This window comes from Lethenteron reissneri, chromosome 67, assembly GCF_015708825.2.
Source record: "Lethenteron reissneri isolate LAM-NWPU_2019-01 chromosome 67, ASM1570882v1, whole genome shotgun sequence".
Classification (NCBI taxonomy): Eukaryota; Metazoa; Chordata; class Hyperoartia; order Petromyzontiformes; family Petromyzontidae; genus Lethenteron; species Lethenteron reissneri.
In genome coordinates this window covers 7,008,577-7,020,681 of record NC_083845.1, presented here as the reverse complement: position 1 = coordinate 7,020,681, position 12,105 = coordinate 7,008,577, and the positions used below count along the sequence as shown (strand labels likewise).

The window sequence follows — 12,105 nt, the reverse complement described above, 5'->3', positions numbered from 1 at the left end:
CCTGGTATGCAGGAGGTCGTGGATTCGATCCCAACCCTGATGACGCCTGCTGTATATTTGGAGTTTTGAGTGTCTCTCTCTCTCTCATCATCATCATCGTGGTGGCGAGGAGATGTTAACTACCCCTTCTGGTATGCAGGAGGTCGTGGGTTCGATCCCGACCCTGACGATGTCTCTCTCCCCCGTGGTCACATGTATTTTTCTCCGGGTCCTCTGCTTTTTCTGAAATCGACGTCACGCGTTCAGAGTATTTGGGCTGCTATGAATTTCCACCTAATGGTGACAAGCCACACTTCGTGGCCAGAGTCGCTTCTGAAAACGAGGGACACGGTTCAGTGGTGTGGTGGCCTTACCGGATAAAAAAAAAACATAAAGCTTTCGTTTATTTATTTTTTGTCGTCACTGTCATCGTCATCGTCATCGTCCTCTCTCTCTCTCTCTCTGTCTCCCGCCCGCCCCCCTGGCAGTCGACCAGCAGCACGGAGTCAATGTCGGAGAAGCCGTCGGCCGCCTCGCAGATGTCGAAGAGCTACGACGCGGTGGTGTTCGACGTGCTCAAGGTCACGCCCGAGGAGTTCGCGGTGAGGACCCACCTCCACTCGCAAACGCGCTCTCGTCACGTGGAAACTCCACGTTCCCTCACGTCGGGGACCGATCCGTCCGTACAGAGGACCGGTTCCCCAAGGAGGGATTCGATCCGTCCGTACGGAGGACCGGTTCTCTATAGAGGGATTCGAGTCCGTCCGTACGGAGGACCGGTTCCCCAAGGAGGGATTCGAGTCCGTCCGTACGGAGGACCGGTTCCCGAGGAGGGAATCGATCCGTCCGTACGGAGGACCGGTTCTCTATAGAGGGATTCGAGTCCGTCCGTACGGAGGACCGGTTCCCCATAGAGGGAATCGATCCGTCCGTACGGAGGACCGGTTCCCGAGGAGGGAATCGATCTGTCCGTACGGAGGACCGGTTCTCTATAGAGGGATTCGAGTCCGTCTGTACGGAGGACCGGTTCTCCATAGAGGGATTCGAGTCCGTCCGTACGGAGGACCGGTTCTCCATAGAGGGATTCGAGTCCGTCCGTACGGAGGACCAGTTCCCGAGGAGGGAATCGATCCGTCCGTACGGAGGACCGGTTCTCTATAGAGGGATTCGAGTCCGTCTGTACGGAGGACCGGTTCCCCATAGAGGGAATCGATCCGTCCGTACGGAGGACCGGTTCCCGAGGAGGGAATCGAGTCCGTCCGTACGGAGGACCGGTTCCCCATAGAGGGAACCGAGTCCGTCCGTACGGAGGACTGGTTCCCGAGGAGGGAATCGAGTCCGTCCGTACGGAGGACTGGTTCCCAAGGAGGGAATCGAGTCCGTCCGTACGGAGGACCGGTTCCCCATAGAGGGAACCGAGTCCGTCCGTACGGAGGACTGGTTCCCGAGGAGGAAACCGAGTCCGTCCGTACGGAGGACTGGTTCCCGAGGAGGGAACCGAGTCCGTCCGTACGGAGGATCGGTTCCCCATAGAGGGAATCGAGTCCGTCCGTACGGAGGACTGGTTCCCCATAGAGGGAACCGAGTCCGTCCGTACGGAGGACCGGTTCCCCATAGAGGGAACCGAGTCCGTCCGTACGGAGGACTGGTTCCCGAGGAGGGAATCGAGTCCGTCCGTACGGAGGACTGGTTCCCAAGGAGGGAATCGAGTCCGTCCGTACGGAGGACCGGTTCCCCATAGAGGGAACCGAGTCCGTCCGTACGGAGGACCGGTTCCCCATAGAGAGAACCGAGTCCGTCCGTACGGAGGACTGGTTCCCGAGGAGGGAACCGAGTCCGTCCGTACGGAGGACCGGTTCCCCATAGAGGGAATCGATCCGTCCGTACGGAGGACCGGTTCCCGAGGAGGTAATCGAGTCCGTCCGTACGGAGGACCGGTTCCCCATAGAGAGAATCGATCCGTCCGTACGGAGGACCGGTTCCCCATAGAGAGAATCGATCCGTCCGTACGGAGGACCGGTTCCCGAGGAGGGAATCGATCCGTCCGTACGGAGGACCGGTTCCCCATAGAGGGAATCGATCCGTCCGTACGGAGGACCGGTTCCCGAGGAGGGAATCGATCCGTCCGTACGGAGGACCGGTTCCCCATAGAGGGAATCGATCCGTCCGTACGGAGGACCGGTTCCCCATAGAGGGAATCGATCCGTCCGTACGGAGGACCGGTTCCCGAGGAGGGAATCGATCCGTCCGTACGGAGGACCGGTTCCCCATAGAGGGAATCGATCCGTCCGTACGGAGGACCGGTTCCCCATAGAGGGAATCGAGTTCGTCCGTACGGAGGACCGGTTCCCCATAGAGAGAATCGATCCGTCCGTACGGAGGACCGGTTCCCCATAGAGGGAATCGAGTTCGTCCGTACGGAGGACCGGTTCCCCATAGAGGGAATCGATCCGTCCGTACGGAGGACCGGTTCCCGAGGAGGGAATCGATCCGTCCGTACGGAGGACCGGTTCCCCATAGAGGGAATCGATCCGTCCGTACGGAGGACCGGTTCCCGAGGAGGGAATCGATCCGTCCGTACGGAGGACCGGTTCCCCATAGAGGGAATCGATCCGTCCGTACGGAGGACCGGTTCCCGAGGAGGGAATCGATCCGTCCGTACGGAGGACCGGTTCCCGAGGAGGGAATCGAGTGCACTGCAACAATGGGAACGGCGAATGAAAGCGATATTTTCTGGATGTGCAAGCAGCCCAGCGCGCACCGATTGTTTCCGACAAGACCGTTATGTAAGCATCCCCCTCTTCTTCGGTTATTTTAATAAATTTTTATTTTCCAACAGCCTCCTGAAGCAGTGGCCAGGAAAATCCGCGTAATCTCTCTCCGAGCGACAGAGCGAACGTCGGAGCCAAAACATTTCGCGTTGCCCGCGGCCACGTGACTTTACCGTCGCGATCAAAGACAAAGATCCCTCCGTGTAGCCTGTTACAGACTTGGCTTTTATTATTTTACATTTTTTTTCTCCGTTTTTTATTATGAAAATGTTATTTTAGTATTTATATTTTATATTAAATTTTTCACATTTTTTTTTTCTATTTACGTGACTTTCCCGAAAGAAACTAGAATCTGTAACAGACTGTAGGGGCAAGTGCTGTTAGCGAGCAGCACCTACGAAGGCCGGCACGGCACACGAGCGGGTGGGTTTCCAGCACCACGCCCGTCCGCCTTCGTCTCCCCGGAGGCGATGTTTACACACCGCACCAGGTGCTAATTTGAGGCCGAGTCGACCTAGCGGAGGCCCAGGACCGCTTCGGATAATCGTCACGGGCGTTGGACTTTAGCAGGAATCGATCCCGGCTCGCCGGGGTCACGAACCCGCACACTCGCTCACACCGTGCAGAACGGCGGGGGGTGGGGGTGGGAGGCCATACCAACTCTCCACGCAGAAAATCGCCCGAGTCGGGAGTCGAACCCAGGTCTCTCTTGCCGTGAGGCGCCACAGCCAGTTGCCTATTGAGCCACCCTCCAGCCTGCACGGCTGTGTGTGCCCCCTGTCTGGAACAATGGTTCTCCAAATGCTTTGGGGTGGGTGGTGGGGGGGGTTTAATCTTGGTTGTTTTTCGTTACGCTTGCACACAGAGTCAGATAACGTTGATGGATTGCCCGGTCTTCAAAGCCATTCAACCAGAGGTAAGCTCCTTCACAATGGCAATGATAAGGATCTGGAAGAACAACAAGCCGGCCGGCTAGCCTGGCTGGCGCAAGACACGAGGACTCTGTCTTGTTTGGGGATAGGATCGTGAGAGTAAAAATGTGGTCGCGTAAAACAAAGAAAGATGGTTCTAGAATTGAAGCTTTCGTGACTGCAGGGATTCATCTTCTTGGTTCTTTCGGTAAAGTCACGTAGAAGGGAGATAATAAAATAATAAAAATAAAACATTATATAATTCTCACGGCTGCTTGCGTTGTGGCCGAGAATTATTTTATGATGTTTTATTTTAATTATTTTATTATTTCCCTTCTACGTGACTTTACCCAAGGAAAGAAACAAGAAGATAGTTCTAGATTTGAAGCTTTCGTGACTGCAAGGATTCATACTCTTAGGCTTTTTCGGTAAAGTCACGTAGGTAAAAAATAAAAATAATAGAAATGTAATAATAGAATTAAAATAAAAAATCACGACGTTTCGGAGGCAACACAAGTCTGCGTCATCTGTTGGGACCGTCACAGCCAGATTTACTGTATCAAGTGAGGCAAAAAATGTGTTCGTAGCGCAACGTAGCGCTAACCGCTGCACCACCGCTCCACACAATCACCACAGACACATACGAAAGAGTCAGATTATACACATATACACTGACATTGTTACTGATAAGAAGAGACAACACCAATGACAATGGAGATGAGGATGAGTATGATGATAATGTTTAAAATGATGATGGTGTTGATATGAAGGTGATTATGGGGAGGGATGATGATGATATTTAAGATTATGATTAAATTTGTTTATAATTTAAAAAATAACGTTTTGCCTCACCCGATACAGCAAATCTGGCTGTGACGGTCCCACCTGATGACAGAGACTTGCGTTGCCTCCGAAACGTCGTGATTTGTTATTTTATTTCTATTATTACTTCTAGAACTTTTATTTTTTGCCTTCGTGACTTTACCGAAAAAGCCTAAGAGTAAAGGAAGCTAGCCCTGTAGCCTTAACAGACCGCTGGGGCAAGTGCTGTTAGCGAGCACCTGTGATCGGCACTGTGGCACACGAGGGGGTGGGTGGCCAGCACCACGCCAGGCCGCCTTTGTCTCCCCAGTGGCGATGTTTTTCTGTCTCCACTCGTGCTGCGTGCGTGACGTTGTCATCATCAGTGTGGTTAGGTTATATATGTGAACCGTGCTGGTCGCTTGCCGTTATCATTGTTAATAGTGTTGCGTCCTTGATGTTATCATCGTCGTCGTCGTTACATTATAATTGTAAATGGTGTTGCGTTCTTGACGTTATCGTCGTCACGTTATAATTGTGAACCGTGTTGCGTTCTTGACGTTATCATCGTCATCGTCGTCACGTTATAATTGTGAACCGTGTTGCGTGCTTGACGTTATCGTCGTCATCGTCGTCACGTTATAATTGTGAACCGTGTTGCGTGCGTGACGTTATCGTCGTCACGTTATAATTGTGAATCGTGTTGCGTTCTTGACGTTATGGTCGTCACGTTATAATTGTGAACCGTGTTGCGTGCGTGACGCCGGCAGGAGCTGTCGAGCTGCGGGTGGAACAGGAAAGAGAAGCACAGCCTCGCACCCAACGTCGTCGCCTTCACTCGCAGATTCAACCACGTACGCGCTTCCCCTCCGGATCAGCGGGGTTCCATCGCGATCGCTCGCTCGCTCACGTGCCTAGCTCGCTTTAGCCGATCAACGCATCGCTCGCTCGCGCGCTCGCTCGCTCGCTTGCTCACGCGCCTAGCTCGCTTTAGCTGCCCAACACATCGCTCACTCAATCGCTCGCTCGCCCGCTCACACGCTTAGCTCGCTTTAGCCGACCAACGCATCGCTCACTCAGTCGCTCACACGCTCGCTCGCTCAATCGCTCACGCGCTTAGCTCGCTTTAGCCGCCCAACACATCGCTCGCTCAATCGCTCACACGCTCGCTCGCTCGCCCGCTCACACGCTTAGCTCGCTTTAGCTGCCCAACAAATCGCTCGCTCAATCGCTCACACGCTCGCTCCCGCGCGATCGCTCACTCGCTCACGCGCCTAGCTCGCTTTAGTTGCCCAACGCATCGCTCGCTCAATCGCTCACACGCTCGCTCGCTCGCTCGCCCGCTCGCCCGCTCACACGCTTAGCTCGCTTTAGCTGCCCAACACATCGCTCGCTCAATCGCTCACACGCTCGCTCCCGCGCGATCGCCCGCGCGTTTGCTTTGCTCACTGTCGTACCGATTCGCCATCTCGCTCAATCGGCGCTCGCCCGCTTATCAACTCGTACGTTCACTCGCTTATCCACTCAACACCTCGCTGGCTCACTCACTCGCTCTCCTGCTCACTCGCTCACTGATGCTCCACCTCGCTCGGCCATTCTGTTGTTTTGGTTCTTTTTAAATCCTTTATATTAAGTTCGCTTGCTTGCGTGCTTGCTTGCTTGCTTAGGACCGTGCAAATCTTTCGGTCGTTTTTTAACTCACTTCCCGTGATCCAATCGAGCTGACATTTTCCACACAGACTCGTTATGCCAGACAATTAATGTTCGTGAAAAAAAATTCCCAAAATTTTACACTTTTTAGGCAAAAAAAAATATTTTACATATATTCAAATAGAACTCATTCTTGGCTTTGGCTGAACGTCACAGTATAAGAGCCCAGAGCGTAACCCCTCCACAGGCCGTGGCGGAGTAGCGCAGTTGGTAGCGCCCTCGCTTCCCATGCCAAAGGTCGCGGGATCGATCCCCGCGTCCTCCACAGGCGAATATATTTTTAAATCCTTTATATTAAGTTCGCTGCCACGCATATAAAGGATTTATAGTGAAAAACTTTGTTTTTACGGATTATACTTATTTGTATTCCGCATCGCTGCACTTTGTTCTATTTTGTTTCACTTTTTGTCGTTTTGGTGGCCCAGGTGACGCTTGCAAAACGAGACTCTCCCCATAGCGGGTTCCCTTTTGAGTTTTCACCTTGTCACACACAACAGCAACTCGGAACGTGAACTGACCCACTCGCTCACCCCGGCACCTACCCACTCACCCATTCACTCACCCATCCACTCACTCGATCACTCATTCCTTCACCCGCTCCCTCATTCACCCGTTCGCTCGGTCAATCTCCCACTCATTCACCCGTTCACTCGGTCAATCACCCACTCACTCATTCATCTCTCTTTCAAGTGAGACTCCTATCCTGGTCTCTTTGAGTTCTCACTGCTGGTTACAAAAAAAACCGCACCACTCCCTTATTCACCCACTCATTCATTCACTCAATCACCCACTCATTCATTCACTCAATCACCCACTCATTCACCCACTCATTCATTTACTCAATCACCCACTCATTCACCCACTCATTCACCCACTCATTCATCCACTCATTCAGTCACTCAATCACCCACTCATTCACCCACTCAATCATTCACTCAATCACCCACTCATTCACCCACTCATTCACCCACTCATTCATCCACTCATTCAGTCACTCAATCATCCACTCAATCACCCACTCAATGATTCACTCAATCATCCATTCATTCATCCACTCATTCAGTCACTCATTCACCCACTCATTCACCCACTTATTAATTCACTCATTCACCCACTCATTCACCCACTCATTCGACCCACTCATTTACCCACTCATTCACCCACTCATTCACCCACTCATTCGACCCACTCATTCACCCACTCATTTACCCACTCGTTTACCCACTCGTTCACCCACTCGTTCACCCACTCGTTCACCCACTCGTTCACCCACTCGTTCACCCACTCGTTCACCCACTCGTTCACCCACTCATTCACCCACTCATTAACCCACTCATTCACCCACTCAATCGACCCACTCATTCACCCACTCATTCACCCACTCATTCACCCAGGTCACTATAAAGTGAGACTCCTCTCAAACCATCCGGGGTGGGTTTGTCGCTCCGTGTGTTATGCAGGTGAGCTTCTGGGTGGTGCGTGAAATCTTGAAGGCTCGCACTCTCAAGATCCGGGCGGAAATCTTATGCCATTTCATCAAAATCGCCAAGGTGGGACGTTTAACGAAAATATATTTTTGTTTTACCAGGTCAGGCCCCACTGAGCTGCTTTGTAATAGCTCTTTTTGCAGGAGCAACCTGGCAATCACAAATGATAGGTACACAGTCAGAGAGAGAAAAAAAACCCAGAGAGAGAGAAAGATAAACTTGGAACTTCCCCGTAGAAGTGGTTCAATCTTGAATTTGGAGCTTTCGTGACGGCAGGAATTACTCTTTGGTTCTTTCGGTAAAGTCACGTATAGAGAGAAAATAATAAATTAAATACTAGCATACGACGTTTCGATTGCAACACAAGCAATCATCATCAGGTACAAATGAAATAGAAACACAAATCTAGTATACTTAGAAATGTAATGTAATACAACAGAGAGTAGGATAATATAACAGTCAACACCCTACCTGGTTGATTACGTTCTTCCTGAGAATGCTACATTTGAGAGAGAGATAAAGCACAGAACCAGAGACATATAGACAGACATATAAGCAGACAGATATCACAGAGATACATAGAGAGAGACACAAACATAGACACACAGAGAAAGCCACGTCTCTGTGTCGAGGCCTTATACCTGATGATGATTGCTTGTGTTGCAATCGAAACGTCGTATGCTAGTATTTAATTTATTATTTTATCTTTATACGTGACTTTACCGAAAGAACCAAAGAGTAATTCCTGCAGTCACGAAAGCTCCAAATATAGGTGAACGAAGTGGCCGAACATCGTGTGGACATTTGTAGGAAATTTTTTTCCATTTCATCAAAATCGCCAAGATGGGTGGTCTGACTCACGAAAGCAAAATCTTTGTACGTGTCGATCTTTTTCAGATGATGTTGATGTTGCTGTGATGGATGTTGGTGATGTTGATGATGTTGAATGTTGTTGATGATGTTGAGGATCATGTTGTTGTGATTGATAATGTTGTTGTTGATGATGTTGGTGGGGTTGATGTTGTTGATGATGATAATGTTGTGGTTGGTTTTGTTGATGTGGTTGATGGTGTTGGTAATGCTGATGTTGTTGTGGTTGATGTTGTTGATAATGTTGATGTTGGGGTTGTTGATGATGTGGTTGATGGTGGTGATAATGTTGATGTTGTTGGGGTTGATGTTGGGGTTGATGTTGATCATGTTGATGTTGTTGGGGGTCACGTTGTTGATGTTGTGTTTGATGTTGATGATGTTGATAATGTTGATGTTGTTGGGGTTGATGTGCTTGATCTGGTTGTCAATGTTTCGTGTTTTTGTTGACGTTGATAATATCGCAGATGCGTTCGATGTTGTTAACATCATTGTCATTTATACACATTCGTTAATCCCCCCCTGAACCCCGCTTTGCTCAAGAAGTGCTCACAAGTGACATCACCACATCTCTACCCCTCTATTCAGGAGGATTTCTCCCAGAGGTGTGGACTCGAGTCATGTGACTTGGACTCGAGTCAGACTCGAGTCATGAATTTGATGACTTCAGACTCGACTTGGACTTGCATAACAATGACTTTGTCCCACCTCTGAGGTGTGGACTCGAGTCATGTGACTTGGACTCGAGTCAGACTCGAGTCATGTATTTGATGACTTCAGACTCGACTTGGACTTGCATAACAATGACTTTGTCCCACCTCTGAGGTGTGGACTCGAGTCATGTGACTTGGACTCGAGTCAGACTCGAGTCATGAATTTGATGACTTTGTCCCACCTCTGAGGTGTGGACTCGAGTCATGTGACTTGGACTCGAGTCAGACTCGAGTCATGTATTTGATGACTTCAGACTCGACTTGGACTTGCATAACAATGACTTTGTCCCACCTCTGAGGTGTGGACTCGAGTCATGTGACTTGGACTCGAGTCAGACTCGAGTCATGAATTTGATGACTTTGTCCCACCTCTGAGGTGTGGACTCGAGTCATGTGACTTGGACTCGAGTCAGACTCGAGTCATGAATTTGATGACTTCAGACTCGACTTGGACTTGCATAACAATGACTTTGTCCCACCTCTGAGGTGTGGACTCGAGTCATGTGACTTGGACTCGAGTCAGACTCGAGTCATGAATTTGATTACTTCAGACTCGACTTGGACTTGCATAACAATGACTTTGTCCCACCTCTGATTTCTCCACATATGTGGCTGTCGCCTGATGATGTCGGTTGTATTGACCGGCGAAACGTCGTACACTCAGATTGTAAATGTTGTTGTGGCTTTGCTCTGCAACGCACCCGGTGTAGTGCTGTACTAGTAACGAATTGGCCACGGTCTGTTTACATGACAAACCTCACTAAGTTTCGATTTAAAGCTTTCGTGACTGCATGGATTCATATTCTTGGTTCTTTCGGTAAAGTCACGTAGAAGGGAAATAATAGAATAATAGAAATAATTCTCACGACGTTTCGGCCACAACGGAGGCAGCCGTCCTCAGGTGAAGAACAGGTCTGTCGGAAAGACAGCGTCCTAATGAACACTGCTTAGCTTGGCAGCGTATTATTAAACTGGGTCGGAGTAGGAGAGAGCCTTGACAAAGGAGTTTACATATCAACAGAGGAATTTAGCCATGGCGGGTTTAAAACACACACACTTGTAAATGTACGCGATCTAAAGCAGAGGTCGCAAACGGGTTTTGATTCCTTACCCGTACCCGGCCGCACCAGGGTCGCAAACGGGTACCCGTACCCGTACCCTACCCGTACCCGGCCGAGTATCGGGTAGGGTACGGGTATCGGGTACCCGATTGCGACCTCTGGAATGAAGCCATGTTGCAGGCGCGGGTGGGTTGATTCTAGGAACTTGAATTGTGAGAAGAGACAAGACGTTGGTAAATGAGTGACAAACGGTGACTCACCAGTGACTCACGGTCTACCCGTACCCGGCCGCACCAGGGTCGCAAATGGGTACCCGTACCCGTACCCGGCCGGGTACGGGTAGCCGTACGCTACCCATACCCGTACCCTACCCGAAATGAGTGACAAACGGTTACTCACCGATGACTCACGGCCTACCCGTACCCGTACCCGGCCGTACCAGGGTCGCAAACAGCTACCCGTACCCGTACCCGGCCGGGTACGGGTAGCCAGGTATCGGGTAGGGTACGGGTATCGGGTACCCGGTTGCGACCTCTGATCTAAAGCCTGTATCATGGATCATTGTTGACGTTGTTTATGGCACCCGTTGCCGTTGTTGATGGTGGTTCTGCAGAAGCTTCACGAGCTCAAGAATCTGCACGCTCTCATCGCCGTGCTCTCAGCCCTGCAGAGCGCCCCCATCTTCCGTCTCGCCAAGACCTGGGGGGTACGAGCATTTAGGCCCGCACGCAACACACAAAGGCAAAGATCCCCCGTGTAGCCTGTAACGGAGCGTCGGGGCAAGTGCTGTTTGCGAGTAGCACCTGCGAAGGCTACCGGCACTGTGGCACACGAGGGGGTGGGTGGCCAGCACCATGCCCGGTTGCCTTTTATAGTCTGTATAGTACCTACTGACTCCTCTATAGTATATACTGACTCTATAGTATGTAGGGTGTGTAGGCATCTACAGAGTCAGTAGTAGTAGTATCTACTGACTATAGTATGTAGGGTGTGTAGGCACATACAGAGTCAGTAGTAGTAGTATCTACTGACTATAGTATGTAGGGTGTGTAGGCATCTATAGTCAGTAGTAGTAGTATCTACTGACTATTGTATGTAGGGTGTGTAGGCATATATAGAGTCAGTAGTAGTAGTGTCTACTGACTATGGTATGTAGGGTGTGTAGGCATATATAGAGTCAGTAGTAGTAGTATCTACTGACTATAGTATGTAGGGTGTGTAGGCATCTATAGAGTCAGTAGTAGTAGTATCTACTGACTATAGTATGTAGGGTGTGTAGGCATATAGAGTCAGTAGTAGTGGTATCTACTGACTCTATAGTATGTTGGGTGTGTAGGCACATACACCGACACTCCCTACAGACAACAGAGTCAGTAGTATCTGGACACATGGGGGGAGGGGGAAGAAGATGACTTCAGTGAGGGTGACAGGCAGCCGTAGGCCAGTGAAATTCTAGTTGATTAAAGTTAGAACTCTCAAATAAACACGATGTTGTGAAAGACCCAAAGCAGAAGATCCCCTGGGGTTTGAGGCTACTCTTGATCCACCGTCGAACGCATCCACCGCACAAACCACGCGGATGACATCTGCAGCAGAATAGTAGTCGTGGTGCAACTGTGGTCACCCAGAATAGACACTAGTGCACCGTGTAACAACACAATGCCCAATCCACAAATACGAGGAAGACATCACGGCGGTGATGATGGCACACTACTACGCTGCTGGTCCTGATGTCGTTATTTGGCTTGACCCACCTGATAGTGACATTGTGGTTTGTTGTGCTGCATCTACATCAGCCATAC

General features: G+C 50.3%; 1 protein-coding gene across 1 annotated transcript in view; it reads left to right on the top strand.

Moving 5' to 3' along the window:
* The window catches only part of LOC133360125 (ras-specific guanine nucleotide-releasing factor RalGPS1-like), an 82,517-nt gene that overhangs the window by 12,929 nt on the left and 57,483 nt on the right, over positions 1 to 12,105 (top strand). Inside the window, exons 3-7 of the mRNA XM_061578710.1 lie at positions 468 to 581; positions 3,616 to 3,666; positions 5,233 to 5,316; positions 7,633 to 7,722; positions 10,917 to 11,009. Coding sequence (XP_061434694.1) covers positions 468 to 581; positions 3,616 to 3,666; positions 5,233 to 5,316; positions 7,633 to 7,722; positions 10,917 to 11,009 — 432 coding nt within the window. The remainder of the gene's footprint in view (positions 1 to 467; positions 582 to 3,615; positions 3,667 to 5,232; positions 5,317 to 7,632; positions 7,723 to 10,916; positions 11,010 to 12,105) is intronic.